Source organism: Symphalangus syndactylus, chromosome 11 (genome assembly GCF_028878055.3).
Source record: "Symphalangus syndactylus isolate Jambi chromosome 11, NHGRI_mSymSyn1-v2.1_pri, whole genome shotgun sequence".
In the NCBI taxonomy this organism is placed as follows: domain Eukaryota; kingdom Metazoa; phylum Chordata; class Mammalia; order Primates; family Hylobatidae; genus Symphalangus; species Symphalangus syndactylus.
The window spans coordinates 122,602,635-122,626,014 of NC_072433.2; the positions used below are offsets into that span (position 1 = coordinate 122,602,635).

The 23,380-nt window shown below is 41.4% G+C and overlaps 1 protein-coding gene across 1 annotated transcript in view; it reads right to left on the bottom strand.

The window, feature by feature from the left end:
• Nucleotides 1–1,625: 1,625 nt before the first annotated feature.
• The window catches only part of ADAMTS18 (ADAM metallopeptidase with thrombospondin type 1 motif 18), a 152,973-nt gene continuing 131,218 nt past the window's right edge, over nucleotides 1,626–23,380 (bottom strand). Inside the window, exons 17-23 of the mRNA XM_055299633.1 lie at nucleotides 19,811–19,952; nucleotides 16,833–16,959; nucleotides 14,453–14,657; nucleotides 12,605–12,787; nucleotides 10,811–11,023; nucleotides 8,834–8,981; nucleotides 1,626–3,561 (exon numbers count right to left, since the gene is read on the bottom strand). Coding sequence (XP_055155608.1) covers nucleotides 3,446–3,561; nucleotides 8,834–8,981; nucleotides 10,811–11,023; nucleotides 12,605–12,787; nucleotides 14,453–14,657; nucleotides 16,833–16,959; nucleotides 19,811–19,952 — 1,134 coding nt within the window. The 3' untranslated portion in view covers nucleotides 1,626–3,445. The remainder of the gene's footprint in view (nucleotides 3,562–8,833; nucleotides 8,982–10,810; nucleotides 11,024–12,604; nucleotides 12,788–14,452; nucleotides 14,658–16,832; nucleotides 16,960–19,810; nucleotides 19,953–23,380) is intronic.

Below are 23,380 nucleotides of genomic sequence, written 5' to 3' on the forward strand. Positions count from 1 at the left end.
AATACTATCATCCCAGAGCAAAGCAATTATTACGGATAAAGACTTAGATATGCAACAAGTCTTTGTTGAAAAGACTAGCTAAGGATTTATTACTTCTCAACCCCAGTTCCCCATCTGAAATTCCCAGCTCTGCCCATAATTTATCATTGTTAAATCACTTATTGTCAAACTCCGTTCACATGCATCTCAGGGGGCAAAAACTGAGTTCTAAGGCCTGCATGCCCTTCTTTTTCTTTCTCTATCCCAGGGTAACGCAGCACAGTGACGAGAACCCCAGTGGATTTGGGTTTGAGTCCTGACCCCATCACTAAGGGACTGTGTACTAGGGCTAAATATGTAATGTCTCTGAATCTGAGTTGTCACCTGCCAACAAAGAATAATAGTATCTTCCTAAGTAAGTGGGCTATTGCTAGGATTAAATGAGATAACATATATAAATAGTTTAGTACAATTCCTGATTCCCATGAAACACTAATATGTGGTTGCTTATTACCAAAAGTTATAAAGATAATTTTTTTTTTTCTGGGCGTGGTGGTGGGCACCTGTAATCCCAGCTACTTGGGAGGCTGAGGCAGGAAAATTGCTTGAACCCGGGAGGCGGAGGTTGCAGTGAGTTGAGATCATATCATTGCACTCCAGCCTGGGCAACAAGAGTGAAACTCTGTCTCAAAAAAAGAACAAAATATCTTTTTTTCTGTCACTTATTTTATCTGCATCTATTCCATTTTCCATTCTTAATCATAATTTTTTGTTTGCTAAATAGCAATAATTTATATAAAAATTCTCTTACCTATAAAGATATGCATATGAACATATGTAGACACATATGTAATCACAGATGCAAGGAAAAATACAGTATTTTCAGATCAATTGGACATAACTTTGTGCAGTTCTTATTCTCCACTGGTTTAATGATTCAAAATTTCAAAAAGCCAAGAACAATTACTTTTTATTTTTTTCTTCTTTTCCTGTGCATCCTTCCCTTCCCCCTGTTTATTTTTACAAAAATATTTTACTAGAATGACTTTCAAATGTAAAAATACGTTTACGATAGCTTTGTCTTAGATGATTTCCACAAATACATGTTTTCATGACAATTAATTACAGGGGAACAAAATAGTGTGTCCTCAAGAGGGCAAATGTGTCATCTGTTTCATCCTAGCATTTGATACTTTGATTTCTTCAAAGGCAAACAAGAAAAATCACTAGTTGTTGAATAGCTTATCTATGTTTCCTCTTTTCATTGAAGTTACTCTCTAAGATTTGTGGTTGTTGAGACAGAGTCTGTCTCTGTCACCCAGCGGGGAGTGGTGTGGCGCAGTCTCCTCTCACTGCAGCCTCAGCCTCCCAAGTAGCTGGGACTACAGCCGTGCGCCACCTTTTTTGTGTTACTGGCTACTGTTTTTGTATTTTCAATAGAGACAGGGTTTTGCCATGTTGGCCAGGCTGGTCTTGAACTCCTGGACTCAGGTGATCCATCTGCCTTGGCCTCCCAAAGTGCTGGGATTACCGAGGTGAACCACTGCATCCAACCATTCTCTAAGAGTCCTGACTGACATTTATACAGTTAAATTACCTTTGAAATTACTGACTTTTCACTAACTTATTCAAGAACTTAACAAGTGTCAAAGATAAAGAAATGGAATACTTTATTATAAAACTTATAAAATAATTAAATATTACACATATATTTTGACTTTTCTCTATAATCCATGGTTTTATTCAACATTTTTCTCAAAATATTACTTAGAGAAGCAAGTGAGAACACATAATAGGCTATTAATAAATTAATTTTCCATAAAATAATAAAATGATAATTATATAAAGAAATAACTTGCTGTTTTTCAGAAGGCAACAGGGTTGTAGTGGAGAAGTTTTTTTTTTTCCTGTTGATAAAATGGCCACTCCTCTAGGCCAAGCCAAGCAGATTGAGAGAAGTTTCTAAACAGTATTTCTCTGGGATTCAAGAACTCTGATTTTAATTAGAATGGGAACAAAGTATGCTACTAAATTTAACAAACCACTGTCTAGTTGATTATGCTGAGCTGGCTAATCCAGCTAGAATTGAGACTTTTTAAAGAAGTAAAACTGGGTTACATTCATCAAAGAAGTTGAGGAATAAAGTAGAATTTATGTAAATATGCCCTTTATAACCACTTCTCAAAAAATTACAGGAGGACACAGTATTATAATTACTTTGGTTTTGGCAAAATAGTGTGATGTTTTTTCAATTGAGAACAATTTTAAACTCATTAATGCCTACCAACAGCTGGCTTCTGATGACTGAAAATACTTTTATTTAGTGAGGGTCTTGTCATATTATGATTTATTAATATTAACATAGCAAGAAGACAGATGGATTTTTTTATTACCACTGTTTCCTCCTTTCTTTCTTTCTTTTTTTTTTTTTTTGCTGTTTGTTAGCTAAATCCTAGGGCAAATTTAAACATATCAGTTGGTAGGAAAAAGTCACAAGTGGCCTTTAATTTCCCAAGCAGCTCTGGTTGGTAGTATGTACAGAGCATTATAAATAAATGATGGTCCCTTCTCCTTCACAACACTGCTGTTTTGCCAGTTAGCTCTTCCTAGATAATTTTTAAATATCAGAAATGGGTATGTTGCCAAGTTTCATTCCCAAAGAGCGGGCTCTAGCTTTTCATGGACTGATTTCAGCAAGCACCAAAAGTTACGAGGTTGATAACATGTGAAGGGCATCCATATTTATCTTTTCTATGAGTTGTTTTCTTGTATGAATTTCAATTACATGGAGATCTTAAATAGTCCATGTTGCCCTATCTTCATAATATTCCTTGGAATACTTTTCAAGTTGTCAATTTTAGTCTCAGAGACTCTCTATAAGCAGAATATAGTTTACACAAAATAATAAAGACACACACACACCAAATAAACATAACATGAAGCTTGCTAGTCCAGCAGCAAGCACAATTGTGAGCACCATTGGCTTCTCATAGAACTCCTGGCTTGGGTGTTCACAGGGTTAGTCAAACTGTGAACTCCACGCAACAGTTAGGCAAGGTATTCCATCCAGATTTGAAAGTTCTGAGTCTCAGTCTTTGACCTGAAGTCATAAAGGACCTTTTTGAAACAGATGTCTTTGCCCTTGAACCCTTTGAAGTTCAAAAGGGAGTCTCTCCCCAAATGGACATATCTCAGTGTGATTCACCACTTCTTGCATGTAACAGTGCAAATCAAAGATTTTTTTTAAAGTCAGATTTGTCATCGCTTCCCATTTTCAAGTGCTTCAGAGTACCACGTGCTTCAGGGAATTGAAATAGGAGCCTAGTGGCAACCTGTCTGTTCCTCAGAGCAGGCTCGTTCATCACAGCCGCAGCTCACAAATGGTTCTCAGTGCTCAGCTCCTGGTCTCAAAGGCAGCTGGTCTCTCCAGAGGTTGAAAGGTAAGCCCCTGGCGAGGACACCAAGATCAGATCTTCCTTGTGCATGACTTGCAGCATTGTTTTCCGTAAAACTTGTGGTTGCAGACACCGTGCTGAGGAACTAGGTGACACCAGTTGAAGAAATCTACACAGGATGGATCCTCTAAAATAAGAAAATACATTTAGCATGTTGGCTTAGGGTGTCTATCCTTTTTCTTTTCTTTTTTTTTTTTTTTTTTTTTTGAGATAGAGTCTTACTCTGTCACCTAGGCTGGAGTGCAGTGGTGTGATCTCGGCTCAGTGCAACCTTGAACCAGGTTCAAGCGATTCTCCTGCCTCATTCTCCCAAGTAGCTGGGACTATAGGCATGTGCCACCAAGCCCAGCTAACTTTTGTATTTTTAGTAGAGACCGGGTTTTCCACTATGCTGGCCAGGCTGGTCTCGAATTCCTGAGCTCAAGTGATCTGCCTGCTTTGGCCTCCCAAAGTACTGGGATTACAGGTGTGAGCCACTGGGTCCAGCCTTTGGTGATTTGCATATTATGATTTATTAATATTAACATAGCACCTTTTTCTTAAGGTGAGGGCCTACAGAACAAAGGTCTTGGGCCCACCTCCCTTGTGCTTCTATGTGGTTCTTCCCATTAAACATTGGGACTTTGGTAGGGGAGTGAGGTAGGGGACAGGATTTAGATGCCAAGAAGAGACTGTGACCATTAGCAAAATTAAATGATTTGTTTTTAAAAAAATGTTGCATCTAATCCAAGATCAATGTCTGATCTTCCCTATGTAGCCTGGGAGCTACCATGGAATTGAGTGTCCAGGGAAATACCCTAAAACGGTGCTTTAGGAATTCCCTAAGGATTTTGTTATACCACTGTACCACCGGTTCTGATTCAGAAGGGCTGTCAGAGGGGAGCATTAAGGGAGGGTGTGCTGCTTGTCCATGAACTATAATTTCAGGAGCAAGAAGCCTGATATATTGGGAATCAAGCCACGTAATTTGCCTGCAAATGGGTTGAGATTAACTGAAAAGCCAAGTAATTTGCCTGCAAATGGGTTGAGATTAACTGAAAAAGCTGGGTCTCCAACATTCTGTGTAGTTATTTAAGTCAATCTCAACCAGTTTGCAAGTCAGTGATTTTAAGTCAACACCAGTCCTTTCTAATTTCTTTAGTTGTTCAATGAACAAGACAGATGTGATTATTTCACTGTACATCAGGAATTCTTACTCAGATGGGCCTCAGGAGATGGGAAATGCATGTGAATGGGTATGTAAACGTAAGTGCATGTGGTAGGAGCAAGGGCCCAGTCATTTCACTGTTTTCTTTGAGACGGAATTTTGCTCTTGTTGCCGAGGCTGGAGTGCAATGGCGTAATCTCGGCTCACTGCATCCTCTGCCTCATGTGTTCAAATGGTTCTCCTGCCTGAGCCTCCTGGGTAGCTGGGATTACGGGTACCCACCACCATGCATGTACAGTTAATTTTTGTATTTTTAGTAGAGATGGGGTTTCACCACGTTGGCCACGCTGGTCTCGAACTCCTGACCTCAGGTGATCCGTCTGCCTCAGCTTCCCAAAGAGCTGGAATTACAGGTGTGGGCCACACCCCTGGCCCATTTTGCTGTATTTTTAAGGCACCGTTTTGTCTTTAAAATTATTTAGAGTCTACACTACGCATAATTCAGAAATGCTTAGAGTTCCTTCTTCAAGCCTTGATTGTTCTGCCTAAAATTCCTTTTTACACAGCCCCTTCATGTAAGTCAGGCAGCAGAAGTGAGATGTATTACTATTCAGTCAGCATAAGTGCTTTTTTGTTTATAATAATTACTAACAGCTGGTTGTTTGAGCTTCCACTGTGAGTCAGGTATTTGATTTACACTATTGAAGATGACCTTGGAATCATTGCTTTGCTTCACATTCTCCATGCAATCAGCAGATACTCTTGGCTCAATCTTTAAAATGCACCCAGCATCCAACCTCTTCAGTACTGCCACTGCTTTAGTGGAACCTCCTCCATCCGCTTCCTGGCAGAGTTGACAAGTCCTTGTTCCACTCTAGACAACCTGCACTCCTTGCACCTTAACTGCCAGTAATCTTCCTAAAGCTAGATCCTACTGCTCTTCTGCTCAAAGTTCTCCATTGGCTTCCACTGTACTCAGCGTTAAATCTGAAATCCTTACACTGACTGACACGGCCTCCAGTACCACTTTTCATGTATTGCTTAACCACTCTTCACCTCGTTTCTTGTACTCCGGAGCATCGTGCCACTCCTCAATTAGATTAGTATTTTCCTGCCTCGGGGCCTTTGCGGTCTCTCTGCCAGGAACACTCTCCTTCTAGATCCATATGTGGCTCACCTTCCTTGAGGTGTCTGTTTAAGTGCTAAATCATCAAGTGGTCTTGCCTGACCATTATAATCTGAAGTTGTTTTCCTGTCTCCTCACCCCTGCTACTTTACTTTCTGACACTCTGTGTTAATTGGTTGGTTTATTGTCTGTTTCCATTTAGAAGGAAGTTTGTCAGAAGGTGGGATCTGTGCCTGTTTAGCTGGTTGCTGTTTTTGTAATCAGACCCCAGAACAGTTTCTGATGCATAGTAAGCACTAAAGAAATACGTGAAAAACTGAATTACCTTAATACTCAAAACCATGTTTCAAAGTAAGGATTATTTCTTGGTTTTATGAATGCTCAGAAAGTTCAAAACTTGCCCAAAGCTCCATAGCTACTAAGAGTCAAGTTAGTGTGGATTCAACTCTATTTTTATGATTTAGAGTCCTTGCTCCTTCCACCATAGAATGTTGCCCGCCCCCATCTGAAGAGGTGGGATTCCGTGAGGAGCAGCTTATTAGTATTGAGTGCCTGTTCATCCTTAACTTAGTATGACTAGTCTGCAGCCCAGGCAGCTTCCAGACACGTAAACAACCAGTTTCAATGCAGTGTGACACAAGTCTCTGGGTGGTATGACTGCTTTAGGGCCTTCTCTCTTTCCTGAAGAGAATTTTACATATAATATGTACAGCGCAATCATAAGGATGGTTTCCTCAAGGTGGAGATTGAACCAAGACACCCAGATAAGGCATCACACACTGATGATGGTATACAATGACTGCCTAGACTGGCACTCAGTATGGGCAGGGGTCTGGGGGACAACGAAGTTGTTTGGTGACACTGGATGACAGGATGATGCCACCATGGGCAGAATGGTCTTCTCTAGGGTCTAGTTTAAGTGACTACAATGGGTAGAAACTTCTACCCATGTGGAAGCTCCGTAAGGGGAGGAAACTCTTACAGTGCCTAGGAGAGTACCGGCTCCACAGCGGGGGTCAGAGAAGAGGCAAAGAACGGAATCTTCTTCCTTCTGTCACCATGCACCTCCTTACTGCTCACTAATGTTTTCTGGAAACTCACAACCAGAAAATACACTCAAACGATGTTCATAGTAGTCACCCTGCCAAGCATATCATCCATATACTTGGGAGGGGAATGGGAGAAAATCCTCAACTTAGTAAACTGTAGGCCACATTTTTGGCTCAGAACAAACACGTGGGCTTGTATCCTTTATTCTTCCAAAAGGGACCTGACTCAGCCAAGAGGCAAAGAGAGAAGCTCCTCTTTTTGAGACAGGGTCTCAAAAAAAAGCCCAGGCTGGAGTGCAGTGGTGCAATCTCAGGTCACTGCAACCTTCACCTCCTGGGTTCAAGAGATTCTCCCACCTCCCCAGTAGCTAGACCTACAGGTGCCTGCCACTACACCCAGCTAGTTTTCATATTCTTAGTAGAGATGGGGTTTCACCATGTTAACCAGGCTGGTCTCAAACTCCTGACCTCAGGTGATGCACGTGCCTCAGCCTCCCAAAGTGTTGGGATTACGGGTGTGAGCCACTGCACTCGGCCAAGCTCCTCTTTTAATAGGCCGTTTCTCATATGCACCCTATGACTCCCCTCGTTCCAGCACCACAGGTAGAATTGACCCTCACTGTAACACTGTGAACATTGTAGCTTTCTTTGAAGAACAGGACCCAGCTCTATCCTTTCATCCCTAGAAGAGTGCTGGAGGTATATAAGGTGCTTGGTGACTTGGCTTTGAACAAGATGGAGAGCCTCACAGCACTTTTCACATGATCTTTCGTGTAGCCACACACACGCATGCATTTATTCATTGAAGACTTATTGAGCACCTATATTGTGTGCCCTATGTGGTATTAGGTGCTGGGTGAGCAAAAATAAGAAGACAAATGGCCTCCCTGGGCCATACGTGCATGTTGACTCTCCCCATCCTGAAACTGTTGGGCAATTTCATAATTGGTCATTGTCATTGGGGGTGCTGGTGGCCTTCTAGGCTGAATCTTTGGCAATGAAGGGTGGAAATGAGAAATCACTGATAGTGAAGAAAGGAGGACAGAGTCAGGAAGAACATGACTGCTTGCTCATTTCTTCCTTATGTAGTATCCCAGCGTGGACTAGGATGATCTGGCTCTGAGTAACTGCTACGGAGCTATTTCTTGTTGTTCTTGTGCAAGATTCTTTAGCATCAGGCAAGCAGATTAGGCTGGAAGATATTTCCTGGCATTTGTCAGATTACTTTAAGTAGTGAAGAATGGTACAGTTTACTCAGACTTTCCATTTTCCTATCAGTACTGACTGCACTTCCCTTGAACTAACTTTAAGAAAACATTTTGGTATAGTCCTAGAGCAATACATATTCACTGATGACTATTACTTTTGATTTCTGAATTTTTTATATATTCAACAACATTGTTATATATGGATTGTAGTTGTCTCCTCCATTAAAATATGAGCTCCTTGAGGGCTATTCTTGTTCACCTTTATGTTCCCATTTTCAAATTAATAATGGTTAAAAAGCATTATTGTGGCAATTAATTAAATATTCCCTTCAGACCCATGCAAACAAGATCACTAGGATAGGCTGGGCATGTGGCTTGGGACTGCAAACCCAGAACTTGAGGCCAGGAGTTTGAGATCAGCCTGGCCAACATGGTAAAACTCTGTGTCTACCAAAAATTCAAAAATTAGCCAGGCGTGGTGGTGCACACCTATAATCCCAGCTACTCAGGAGGCTGAGGCAGGAGAATCGCTTGAACCTGGGAGATGGAGGTTACAGTGAGCTGTGTACTCCCACCTGCGTGACAGAGTGAGACTGCAGGAGAATCGCTTGAACCTGGGAGACGGAGGTTACAGTGAGCTGTGTACTCCCACCTGCGTGACAGAGTGAGACTGTCTGAAAAAGATCATTTGGACAGGAACTTCCCCAGAGTGGAGCCTTATACAACTCCAGGGAGCACTGTCACATAGACCTCGGGCGAATTGCTCACCCTAGAGTTGTACAATGTCACAGGCTACACCACCAACAAAGTAGGCTTTGAAAAAATTATCTAAAGACTAGTAAAGTTGACTGGAGCATGGTGCCTTTTACCTCTCTTTTCAGGAGCTGGACAGAAGTTTGTATTACAGGCTCGTAGCACCGGAGGTTTCTGATGGAGCAGACAACTTGAGGAAGGCCGGCCTTGCTGAACACAGTGGACCGACCGGGTCTGGACCCCTCCCCCACAGGTGACTGTGCACTGCAGGAGAGAGAAGAGGAAGGAGTCAGAAACACTCTGCTGAGGTCAGTGACATCAAACAGAAGGAATTCCCATGCTTCATGACATTACCAAGATGCCTGCTGATGAAACAGATTGGCTGGAGCCAGCCATATGTCCTTACAGTCCACAGCATCTGTCCTAACAAGTGTGATCCCTTTGATCTGATTAGAAGGGTTTTAGGCAAATGCTATCTATCTAGCCCAACTATCTAGCCCAAGAGTGCGTGTCTCCCAGTTAAGTGACTCACTCATAAAGAAGAGAAGCTCCAGAAATACAGAAGCTGCTCTAAGAACGCAGAAACAAATACAGACACATCTAGGGAGTTAATCACAGGATTTAAAGAATTCCAGACAATCTGTGCAGCTGCAGTAGTGGAGGACATAGTTCCAAACTGGGACAGAAAAAGTAATGGTCAGAGACAGCTCTGGAATTAGGTCCTCAGTGCCCAGCCACATTCTGAGTCGGCATGATAGACTTGGTGCTTCTTAGAAGTCGGTGATTTCACTGTGCAATTAAAAATTTTCAAAAGTAGACAACTGTCTTTCTTCCAGATAGCCATATGAAAAATTTATAAAGATACTTCATAACAAAAGGAAAACCAGGGGAAAACGTAGCCCTTTAAATGGACTTTTCTTATTTTAAAAAGTTACTGCATTTAAGAAAAATGTACATATGCATTATAATTGACTGTAGTTTCTGTCTCAATTAAAATTTGAGGGCAAGTCTTGTTATCAAATTATCTAAACTAGGAGTTTGTGAACTTTTCCTGTAAAGGGCAAGATAGATAGTAAATATTTCAGGCTGTATAGGCATACAGCCTGTGTTGCAAGTACTCCTCACTGCCTTTGTAGCACTAAACCAGCTGTGGTCAATATATAAAGCAAATGAACATGGCTACATTCCAGTTAAACTTTATAAAAACAGGCAGGTATCGGGGGAGCAGATTTGGCCGGGTGGCAACTGTTTGCTGACCCCTTAATCTAAATAAACTTACTAGAGTCAATTTTAAAAAGAACCCCCCAGCAATAGGTGTGACACCTAGCACAATGCCCGGCCAGAGACAATCAGGCTAATTCCCTTTCCTCCATGTGTTGGTTTCCAGATCCTCTACCGGGACTCTGTGATTCATGGTGAGGTGGGTAGCACCCGAGTCCTCTGAGCTGAACATCTGTGCAACAACATCTGTTGGGTGGAATGCTGGAAGGAGCGCATCACATACCAATCCTAGCTAAATTTTCACCCAAGTCTTGTGAAAAGAAGGGTGCCTCTAGCATCTGTTAAGTTTAAAAGCTGAGTATCCCTGGCTGAATTGCCTGACATTCTGAGCTTTTGGGACCATACTACCCACGAATAGGAGTACTTAACAGCGTGCATAGTAACACCTTGACAAATATTAGCTATTACATTGTTCAGAAACATGATGTAAGAACCAAATGAGTAAAGGCTGTGAGCAGCATTTCTAAAACATAAAACACTAGAGTGGTAGTTTCAGTAGCAGCAGCAATGACCAACATTAGCAGTGTATAACTGGCCTGGTGCTGAGTGTTTGATGAACAACAACCAATCAACTCTGCCAGATAATTTTCTAGATGTGAAAACTGAGGTGAAAACTGAGGTTTACAGATTGTTACCTGCCCAGGGCCACATGGGCAGAGATGGCCAAAGAACAAAACCCATCCTGCCTTCAGAACTTGAGCCCTTAGTTGTTTTTACTTGGACAACCATTAACAAAGAGCAACTGTTTGCGGAATGCCTCAGTTTTCAACGCCTCACTTGAATAGACACCTCTTCAATCGGCCTGTACCCACCTGCTGCCACGGTGATGAATACCATCCAGCTACCACGTTGTACACTGGATGGGCTGGGCAAGCCCGTCGGTTGCAGGTCTCTTCCAAGTCCATGTTTGGTTTCTTAATATTACGGCATCTTCGCTCTGGGAACGTTAACAGCTTTCCCTGGAAGCCCTTCTCGCTGCACTTCATCTCCCTCTTCCTCACACCCAAACCACAGGTTGCAGAACACTAGGAGCCAAGACAGGATGTGTGTGTAAAAGTGCAGACTGCCAGGATCACATCTTCTGAACAGAGGCAGTTGGACATAAGGTTGCACCATCCACATGAAATAGGAGGGATGGGATTACACAAGCTCAACCACACTCACTCAAGGATCTTAAAGATACAGCAGCCAAGTACCTCATGCTATAGGTAAGGAAACCAAAGTTCAGAGAACAGAAGTGACTTTCCTAAAAATCACACAGATCATTAGCCTCATAAAACAAAAAAGGGACCTTGAGATGCCATATGGGTGTAAGATGGAGTCCAGGAGAAAGGCAAGATGGGCAAAAGGATTTCCAGGTTTAGGGTTACACACTTACAGGTCCAGGTCTACCTAAGGCCTGAGGAGTTAGGAATCCGAGCTGAGGAGTGTTAAGGGCCAGAGAAAAGGATTCAGAGCTTAATGGGAAAAACCACTGTACAGCAAATAATTGCCCTTTAAATTTACCCAACCTCCCACACACAGGAGGTAACATGATGAGGGTCAAAAATATCCTTTTAGGAAAAATATCCTTTTAGGCTGGGTGCAGTGGCTCAGGCTTGTAATCACAGCAGTTTGGAAGTTTGGGGCAGGTGGATTACTTGAGCCCAGGAGTTCAAGACCAGCCTCAGCAACATGGTGAAACCACATCTCTACAAAAATTAGCCAGGTGTAGTGGTGCATGCCTCTAGTCCAAGGTAGCAGATTACCTGAGCTAAAGAGGTGTAGGCTGCAGTGAGCTGAGATTGTGTCACTGCACTCTAGGGCAACAGAGCAAGCCCCTGCCTCAAAAATAAAATTTACTCCCCAGTATTTGTGAGATATATTTCTAGTGTGTCACTAGATCTTTCCTCATGATCTTTCCACCCCATCCCATGTCCCTTCTTTACTAAATGTGCAGTCCCCTCTCATCACTCCTGTATATGAGACAACCTTGCCCCAAATCCCCTTTTGCTTTGTTTCCTGCTCATCTTTCAGGCCATGCTCCCTAGAAAGTCTCTTCTGACAAGCGTTCTTCCCGAAGTCCAGCTTGGGTGAACCTTGAGCTGTCCCACAAAATTACAGACTTCTATCAAGGCACTTGGTATACCTTATCCATGTTTCTCTGTGTGTGTTTTATGAAGTCTTGCACCCCTACTGCCCAGACATAGGTTTGATCAATGTGGGGGTGCTTTAGCAATGTTTCATGAAGAAATCAGGAGAGAAGAACTGGCGAGTAGCAGGCATTTGGTATCAATGTGTGCAACACAAAGGGGTTTTGTGAGCCTAGATGCTAGCAGCTCAGCTGAGCATCTCAAGAAACCTCCAGCAGTGGCTTTTTTTTTTTTTTGAGACAGAGTCTTGCTGTGTTGCCCAGGCTGGAGTGCAGTGGCGCAATCTCAGCTCACTGCAAGCTCCGCCTCCTAGGTTCACGCCATTCTCCTGCCTCAGCCTCCCCAGTAGATGGGACTACAGGTGCCTGCCACCTCGCCGGGCTAATTTTTTGTATTTTTAGTAGAGACAGAGTTTCAGTGTGTTAGCCAGGATGGTCTCGATCTCCTGACCCAGCAGTGACTTCTAAACCATACCTCGCTCCACGAAGAAGCGACCCACTGTAGCCGGTTGTTCTTCGGGCATCGTCCAAGCACACAGCTCTCCTGCAGCTCAGGTCTGGGGAGGCTGGTACACTGGCTCTCCGGGAGGGTTTCTGCGGCAGAGCCCTTGCACAGGAGTTCACGCTTCCTCACCCCTCGTCCACAGGTCTTGGAACACTTGAGAAGAAAAAAAAGTTTTATTTGCATTCCTATTAGGTTTCAGTAGCCACATTAAAAAACCACTAAATACATTCCTGTGAAACGTGGATAAACTCCATGAACTAAAGCTCTTTTTATGAGATCTACTTTGCCACCCCCATTCCCATTTCTTTATTCATACCCACCATATATATTTGGCTAAAACAATTATTTGAATTCTTTTTGTAAAAAAGAGAGTAGACTCAACACCATGTACTACTTGGATTTCCCCTCTGCTATAAAGGAATATATTCTCTCATTTGAAAGAACCCCTAAACAAGCTCAAAAATATTCTCTCTCCCTCCTGACCCCTAATTCCCTAACATAGCAGTCTCCAATTTCTTTGGTACCAGAGACGGCTTTTGCAGAACACTGTATTTCCATGGACGGGCAGGGTGGTGCTTTTGGGATAAAACTGTTCCACCTCAGATCATCAAGCATTAGATTCTCATAAGTAACATGCATCCTAGATCCCTCACCTGTGCAGTTCACAACAGGGTTCAAACTCCTCTGAGAATCTAACGCTGCCACTGATTTGACAGGAAGCAGAGTTTAGGCTGTGATGCTGGCCTGCTGCTCATCTCCTGCTGGGCAGCCCAGTTCCTTACAGACCACAGACAGACACTTGTTCACGGCCTGGGGGTTGGTGACCCCTGTGCTAACAGATAGGTCCTAACATTAAAAAATAAAGCCTTACTCTGACCTCTGGTAGGGGATATGGTAGTACACTGCTGAAATTAATCACAAAGCAGCACTTGCATGTAATATACCCTAAAGGAAAACACAGCAGAACTGTCATCAGTGGCTGCTACCTGGCTTCATAGTTCGGGTGGTAAAACTCTTGGCGTTTTTTCATTCTTCCCCATAATTTGTTTGCCAGCTGTGATTGAGCAGCGGTTGAGCTATCATCCGCAAGGGAGGTGGTAGGGAAGGGCTTCTTCCCTTCAGCACCACTGACATTTTGGATCAGAAAATTATTTGTGGTGAGGAGCTGGCCTGGGCTGTGTAGGACATTCACCTCTACCCACTAGATGCCAGGAGCACTCATTTCCCCAAGTTGTGACATCAAAATGTCCCCGGCTAGGCAAACTTACCCACGGTTGAGAACCTTTGCTTTAGAGGGAATTCTGAGCTGTGAATGACAGATAGCTCTCTGTCCCTTCTAACTTTAAAAATTTATGGCTTTCACTGGGAATTTGTGACCATAGCAAACTTTATGCCCTACTTTTCTCTGTATTCTTCTAACTTTACCTCGTTCCCATTGAAGCAAGAGTTAAATATCTCTTCTCTGCTTCATTCTTTGTATTTGTGTTTCCCGTTTGCTTTGGAGAATTCAGTAGCCAGGTCTCTATGCCAATCTTCTGACACTGGAATCCTTTCTAGCTGTGCTCACGAGTCTGGCCTAAATGGCCCCCACACTCCAAGTTCTGTTCCTCTAAGGAGGATTCTAAGCTCTGGGAGAGGGATGCCAAAACTTCAGATTTCCTAAAGAACATTAGTTAAAATGCAGATTCCCAGGCACATGAACTCATTGTGACTTCCATGAACATATAAACTGCCAAGAGCCCCTTGGAGAGCAAAGACACCTGTACTTTTGGCTTCATGGGGACCGGGAATAGTAACTGTCAAGTTTTCTCCTCTTACCTGAGACCAGGGTCCAAGGCTCCATTCTGGAGGGCAGGCGTGGCTGTTGCAGGCTTGGACCTGAGTGGGTGTGCTCACTGGACAGAGAGAATGCAACACTGCTTCCTCCTTTTGGAAGGGCTTCTTTTGCACACACTGGATCTTTCGGCTCTGCTGGCCTCCGGCACAGGACTTGCTGCATGCACTCCATTCACCTGGCATCCAGCTTTCAGTGCAAAACACATATTTCCAATGAAGCCAAACTTTGTACGATAACTTCCAAAGCAGTTACTGTGAAAGGTATACCACCTATGGAAGCCATGGATCAATTTCAGAACCAATAAGATAAGTTACTCTAATTGTTCTTTGATGGATCCAGAGGCTTATACTAATGTGATCGAGATATAAAGAATCATATTTAATCATCCCACAGTTCTACAAATACACTCCTGCCTCTGCATGAGAAGAAATCCATGTCACTTTAAAATCTACACAATTCATTGAGCCAAATTTGTTGGGATTTTAACTATGTGTCAGGGACTCTCCTAAGCATTAGGATTAGAAAAATTAAGGAAGCAGCCTTCTTTCCATTAAGGAGCCTATAAGACAGTAAAGAGGTGGATATGTGAACAAATCAAGACAGTACTCTCTCATAAGTGCTGCAATGGAAGTCAACATAAAATAAAATGAGGAGGCTTATGGAAGAGTGATCAATGAGAGAGAAAGACAGGGAGGTTTGTGCAGGAGAGAGGGGTACATTTAGAGAAGGGCTCACAGAGGATATTTTTAAGTGGGTACTTCCCCAAGTTACTTTTCTGATTACACCTGAATTTAGTGACAAGTTAAATACCTACCTTCATTTTCTTTAAAATTTGCCAGACTAGTTTTTTTTTTTAATAGCTCTCTGTCTGAGACTTGGTATACATTTGAATGGCTATCAATTGAAACTGTTTTTGTTTTTGAGATGGAGTCTTGCTCTTGTTGCCCAGGCTGGAGTGCAATGGCGCGATCTCAGCTCACTGCAACCTCTGCCTCCGGGCTCAAGTGATTCTCCTGCCTCAGCCTCAGATTATGACAAATACACTATTATTTACAAGAAAAAACGAGTGTGTGTGTGTGTGTATATATGTATACACACACACACACACACACAGCTTTATATATAAAGATTGTGTAATACGATTGCATCACCACAAACCAAACACTACTTATTAAGATGATCTAAAACATCGGTGAATGCAACATTGCTTTAGAAGAAACTCCGTCCATTTTATATAAATATATTTGGCAGAAGATAAACACATAAAAGAGACTCCCTTTAACTGGGAAGATTACTTAAAATTAGTCTTCAAACAATAGTGTGGCCAAAGTCAATCCAAGAACACACTCACTGAGCCCCTCCAAGGCTGCCATCATCAGCGGTGGAGTTACCACTTGGCCTATACCCCATTCTTTTTATTTGGTGTCTTGCTACTGTGTAATTTTGCATTTGGGGTTTCATGGCCTGCATAATATTATGATTTTTAAATTCTTGGACCATTTACATAAAAGTTAGGCACATAACCACATGCAAATTAAAATAATTTAGGATTCTGTGTTATTTAAATATCTGTCTGATTCCATTCAGAGAAGAGGAATCCCTATGCAAAGGTTAAAAGAAAAAAGCACCTCATGCCTGTAATGCCAGAACTTTGGGATGCTGAAAACAGGCAGATCACTTGAGGCCAGTAGTTCGAGACCAGCCTGGCCAACATGGCAAAACCCCGTCTCTACTAAAAATACAAAGATTAGCCTGGTGTGGTGACGTGCACCTGTAATCCCAGCTACTAAGGTGGTTGAGGCACAATAATTGCTTGAATCCAGTAGGCAGAGGTGGCAGTGAGCTATCATGAGGCCACTGTACTCCAGCCTGGGCAACAGAGTGAGACTCCTTGCTTCTCCTCCCCTTCAAAAAAAAGATGCCTTCATATCCCAAGCAAGCTTCCTTTTAAATAGCCAGTAAATTTATTCCTGGCTATCAAGCCAAAGTCAAGTGACTACCAAAAGTAAATTTGTATTTTTCAACTCATATTTAAACTTCGACCATCTTTTTTAAAGAAATTTTTTTTAGAGACAAGATCTCACTCCTTCACCCAGGCTAATATGTAAGTGACACAATCATGGTTCACTGGAGCCTAGAACTTCTGGGTTCAATTGATCTTCCCTCTTCAGCCTCCCAAGTAGCTGGGACCACACACGTGCCACCACGCCTAGCTCATCATCTTCTATTACTTTTTAAAGTATTGCGTCTACCTTCGAATCACTTTCCATTAGCAGTACTGACAGTGGGCTTTCATCATCTCATAACAATGAAGGCATACAAGTATAAAAGTAAACAGAAAGACATTTCCAAATGACTTACTAAGCTGGGCAGGAGAAAGCGTTGCAGATTTTGGGTTCAGTTACTGGCTTGGTTCTTGCACTGCAGAATGAGGAATTGACTTGAGTATTCTGATCTCGCGAGCAAATGGCCTTTACATTTATGTAACCTGGTAAGACATCAGAAGTGACAAAGTGAAAATCACAGATTATTATTTCAATTTGGTTCTAAGTTTAGCTTCTGATTTACCAGCATTGTGATATTTTATTTCAGATTTGGAATCCAAATATTTCGTGGAATACTGATGAAATCTGCAACTAATTTGAATTCCATTCTCCTCCCTAAAATAATATATTTTATATTTTAATAATTGTAACATGTAAATTATTGGTTTTCAAGACCAATGTGGATACTAGAACCATAAAGTGATAAATACAACCTTTTGAAAACAGAATGACTATAAAGGGAAACATCCCAGGCAAACTTTATTATCAGATGAATAATGTTCTTCAAAGAAAAACCATTAGTGAGTTATATGTGGAAACCCTAAGATTTTGCCTTAACATGAAATATCTCATACTTCCTAAGCACATGGGGCACATAAAAGCAGAGTAGAACTCACTAAATATGTATTAAATCCTGTCAGCCAGGGCTCTGCTTTTGCGTTTTTTTTTTTTTTTTTTTTTTTTTTTAGATGGAGTCTCGTTCTGTCGCCCAGGCTGGAGTGCAGTGATGCGATCTTGGCTCACTGCAACCTCTGCCTCCCGGGTTCAAGCGATTCTCCTGCCTCAGCCTCCCAAGTAGCTGGGATTACAGGCGTGTGACACCACACCCAGCTAGTTTTTGTATTTTTAGTAGAGACGGCCATGTTAGTCAGGCTGGTCTCGAACTCCTGACCTCAGGTGATTCACCGGCCTCAGCCTCCCAAAGTGCTGGGATTATAGTCATGAGCCACCGCACCCGGCCTCTGCTTTTGCTTCCTTAGTGTCTTCCCACTGCCTTGCTTTCAACATTAATTTCAGGACTTCTTATCAGGGGCATACGTTTTTTTTAAAGTGTGTGAATAATTGTATTTTTTAGTTCCGCAAATACAGATGCTGCCTCCCCTTTGAATTGTGTTTTTTATTTACATTGGAACTTTGTCTTCAAATATAATCTGAGAAAGAATAAGTCACTCCTGCTATAATGATGAGCAGTTAGTCCAGCTCTTGGGGCTGAAGCAGGTTTGCTTTCAGGAGGCACTTATGAAAACCACATCAGAGCTGGGCACAGTGGCTCACACTGATAATACCAGCACTTTGGGAGGTCAAGGAAGGCGGATTGCTTGAGGCCAAGAGTTTGAGACCAGCCTGGGCAACATGGCAAAACCCCATCTCTATAAAAAAGAAAAAAACTAGCCAGGCACAGTGGCAGGCACCTGTAGTCCCAGCTACTTGGGAGAGTGAGGTAGGAGGATCTCTTGAGCCCCAGAGGTCGAGGCAGCAGTGAGCCATAATTGTTCCACTGCATTCTAGCCTGGGTGACAGAGTGAGACCCTATCTCAAAAAAAGAAAAAAGAACAAAAATAAAAAATCAACATTCCTTGAAGTTAACTGTTGACTTTAATAGGACTTATTCATCTGAATTCTTTTTCTCTTGGACACAGGACACACCAGGGTCTGTGAGTCATGTGAAGGGGTTGCTAAGGCAGGGCAAGGCGAGAATTTCACAACTGGCTTCCTCTGCATCCTCCTCTTGGCTGGATTTAGTTTCTGTAAATGGAAAGCAAATCAAACTTCTCTCCTTCCCAAGGCACTGTGCTCTCCCTGGAATACCAGAAAGCTATTGGAAATGTTCTGAAGAAACACTGGATATGAGAAAGACCTCATAATCTATGACTAAATGAAACAGTGTGAAGAGATGTCTATAACATGATTTCAGTACAGAGGGATACAAAATGATACTTACGGTATGTCAGTCTGTCAAAAACATGTTTGCTTACATGTGCATAGGGAAAAAAATGATACAGATCAAAATATTAACATTGGGTATTGCCTATTTACAAATTATGGGGATTACCTTTCTTCTTAATAGCCCACTGCCTTTAAAATGTGTATTACTAGAAAATGTATTACCTTTTAATTATTTTATATATGTATACTTTAAAAGTATTTTTTCATATTTTGTTAATTAGCATGGACCTACAGATAGGCCTTTCAGATATAAGAATTTCTTCATTTTCTGTATCTTTCCTCTGTCTCCGATTCTAAGCCTTATTATGCTTAGTGGGATGGAACCAGTAGGAAGTCTCACTGTCACCAGCTGCTCTGAATAACAGGAAATGAGAGACCAACATTCATGCTTTGGTTTCAGGAACTTATTTTTGGGCACTTGCTCTTCCTCCCAAATGGGCAAGTGTGACAATTGTTTAGCCCCCAAATATGTGACGTTGTTCACATCTAAATAAAATGCCTTCCTTCTACTCACTGAGTAGATGGTTGCTGTTGTTCCTTCCTTGCAAAGGTTGTCTCAGATTTAATCCATTCCTCTAGTGAAAGAGCCTTTGCTGATCTATCTCTGACGGATATCCATGTTTCAGACAGACATCTTAAGTTTGCCATGTATGTGTCCCGACTTGCCTTGACCCTAGCTTTTATAACTTCCAAACGGAAGGTTTATAAGGACAGAAAAGTCAAGATTGGTGGAAACTAAACTATAAGCTGAAAATTAAAAAAACATATATAATATAAATATGCTTCTATTTGTAAATAAGTCAATATATTTTACATGTTTTTCCCATAAGTTTTAGATGTGTAACTTTTGAGTCTTGGTTGTGGTTGATTTGAGCTTTGTGAGAGTTGATTCCTTACCACATAGGAAAACCCTTAACTAATGCCATAATATTTGCTTTTATGGTGATGGTTCTTAAAAGACAGTTCTTGGGTGGCTTATTTAAACCATATTGTGTTAAAGATGCCTGGAGTGAAAGAACCTGTTTTAAGAGAGACAGACTTGGAAGACAGAATGAGAAAATCATCTACCTCCACCGCAGGAGACAGAGCACTCTGACTGCACGACACTCCAGGCATAGGCAGGTCTTTTTGTGGCTGGTGGAGTTCCATTCACGACCTTGGGAAGTGCATACTTCCAAGCTATCCCTGGATTTTTGCCTTGCATCAGAATCTGGACAGTGTAAGATAAAAATCAGAGATCAAGATACAGGTCAGACCCTGGAATTCCAGAAATCTTACTGAACATTTTAAAGATATTTACATGACATTTTGACCTTAACATTGGTATACTTCATGGTTCCCAAGTATGTTTTATGTTGACTTAAAGTTTTCCCAGGACACTTTAAAATGTGTACCTTCATGTTATCAAAACTGAGATTTAGGTAGATGCTAAAGAGCAAAACACAATTGACATTTGCCATAAGCCCATAACGTATACACAAACACATACATACACAGACACACACACACACACGTATATGTATCATAATGAAGAAAGAAAGGTTATATTGTTGGGTCTAAACCCTAACTTAAAAGCCTAGCATGGTAAACACACATAGTGGTGCCCTACAGATAATAGTTAAAACTGAATCTATGTATATACATTTTTATGAACTATCTTAGGTCACAATTTACAAGCTCTCTCCTGGGTGCTAGTGGAAATTGAAACAAGGGAAGCACTCCAAAACCCACAGAATACCCCATTTAGAGTTGCTACCATCAGCCTTAGAATCCAAATGTGTTTCTAATATAATTTCTATGGAAAATTTTCCCAAAGAGAATTTGTTAACTGTGTGCTAGGACGAGCAGGTAAGAAAGAAGAAAAGAAACATGTTCAGAATCAGGAATTGGAATATATGCATTAGAATAGACTTAACCTCCAAAAAGGCAACAACTTAGGATAAATCTGATCCTATAAAGTCTGACTACTAAAATAAGAGCAATCACATATTGGGCACTTCCCAAGTGCCAAGCACTCTGCAGCCATTCTTAATGCATCATAAAACATTCTTCTAACAACTCTATAATGTAGTTGCCTATATTTTCATTGAAAAAAAGAAACTGGAGAGAACTTGTGCAAGATCACCCAAGTGACTATGGACTGAGCTTAAATAAAGCCACCAACTAAAACGTGCCTAAACAATGTGATGTATCACCTTGTTTTTGATGTAGGAAACATATCTGTCTGCCTTCTTAATGCCCTCTTAACTACTCCTCCTGTTTTTATTTTTCAAGCTCAAAGCATGAATATAAATAGCTGGTTCTTTCCCACTCCATGAATCTTGTGGAAAATTCTTTACCACTAGAACTGGGCATTCATGCCCAAGAGGCAAAGCTGATTGCCAGTTAAAAATAGGAACCCCTGGCTCTATCTCCGTCTGGTGGGATCCCACCTCCATTAGAGTTTGGTGGGTGGCAGCTGTTCAAGGCCCTTCATTTCACCAGATCACTCTTTAGGATGCTACAAAATGACTTCTATTTTGTTACTGGCTTAAATGTCTCCAGGAGTATTATGACTGACTTTTAAGATCTTAAGATTCCATGGTGTACACATCAGTTTGTAGTGCAACAAAACAAATCTTGATGCCTCCCAGAAATAATCAAAATGTTAACAGATGGATCTGTGTTCCTCCACCCCCATCCAAAACAAAATCGATACAAAACACAACAGGTAGTACAATTACATGAACAAATGCCCAATTATTATCAGTTGCCAATAAAAATAATCTCTAAATCAAAGTCTTAGGAGTCTTTTAGTTTTGAAGATTTTTCTAGTCTTTGCTTTTTTTTTTTTTTTTTTAACTTTCGCAGCTAAGTCATACAGCTGTTCTTGGAATCCTGTGTTCAACTTAATATTTCACACATGTTGAATAAATACTATACTTTCCTTATTTCCATAGTATTTTTGAATAAATAGTATGCTTTCCTGCAGTGTTTCTGTTAATGTTTTCATCTGATATTAAGTAAATACAGAAACTTTACAGTTTTATTCATGGTCAAATTAGAATTGTGAGAGCAGTTTTACATTCACAAGATGACCCTGACGCTGGTTCATAGTTCAATTTCATATTCAGTTAAAGCAGCATTTCAAATGTAGCACTTATTTTGCTTTTTTTTAAATGCAACAAAAATGCAGAGACCTTGTACCAGAGAAAACTACGCACTGTACCATATTTACTTGTGTGGCAATACAATGTGAGTGCGATGCATAAGAGTTATGGTGCGCTAAGGCCCACAAGGCAGAATGGTATTGCAGTACAAAGGGGTCGCATCACACACATACGCACATAGTAGAGACAAGCTTAAGTGTAAGTGCTATACAGAAAGAAATTAACTTACTCATCTCCACTTTCTAGTATCACCCCATTCCTCCCATTCAAACTAGATCCTAATATTTTCTGCCATAGGGGAACAGATCCCCAATAAAAACGCAAAAAAATATAAAAGAACATTAGTTCTTGCCTTTTGTGCTTCTAGGACTTACGTTCTGCTGATTAAAAAAGTAGTTTGACAAATTTTCAACAGACATTTGAAATATATTCCCCTTTCACCTTTTAGACAGATTCTAGAGCCTAAGCCATACATGGCCTGTGGTTTCACTGCAAAACATGTTTAAATGTTGCTGTGAACAGCAGGATGTGTTTAAGAAAAAAAAATGTGTTTAAGAAAAAAAATGTGTTTAAGAAAAAGACAGATGATAAGTGTCACCAGTATTAAGCAAAAACAACCACATGTCAAGCTTCCCAGACCTTCACTCAAGCCAACCACAAAAAATTATCAATGCAACCAACAAGAAGGGAACTCACACAATCTCCCATTGTCAAATGTTTCTCTGCATCTGTATCCGTATCCTCCTCCTCCTCCCCTGCTGTCACTCAGGATACCCTGTCCTGTCTCCAAGTCCAAGTTCTTTACTACACACTGATTCCATCTCCCCTCATCTCCACCAGGATGTGACCACTGTAGTTGCACCACATATGGCTACTGAGCGCTCGAAATGCACTAGTGTGGTCAAAGTAAAAAGCCTTTTAATTTAAATTTAAATAACCACGTGTGACTAATGGCTACCATATTGGATGCACAGCTACAGATGAAACCTAGCCTCTGATGACCGTCTTCCATACTAGATTGTCTACTTGGCATCTGCACTTGAATGCTTAAAAGTATATCAATGTCTAACTTTTTTCTGCCTCTCCCTGAAAGGCTGCCCATAGGGAATACTTTTCCAGTTGTTTAGGTCAAAATAAAAACTTGGAGCCATTTTAGACTTCTCTTTTTCTGATACTCATATTTAGTAGATCAGGAATGGTGTTACTTTAACTTTCACCCTCTCTCATATCTTACCACCTCATATGTTGTTGCTCCTGCCCTGATCTAAGCCACCATCATGTCTCTTGTGACTTCCACGGTCAAGACAATAAAAAAAAAATGACTTTCGGGAGGAGGAGAAGCGATATCCCCCAGTGGAGAAGATGAGACAGATTCATATATAAAAAAAACACAGTCACAGTTACTTGGGAATCAAGTGCTAGGGCTGGGCATGGTGGCTCACACCTGTAATCCCAGTACTTTGGGAGGCCAAGGTGTGTGGATCACGAG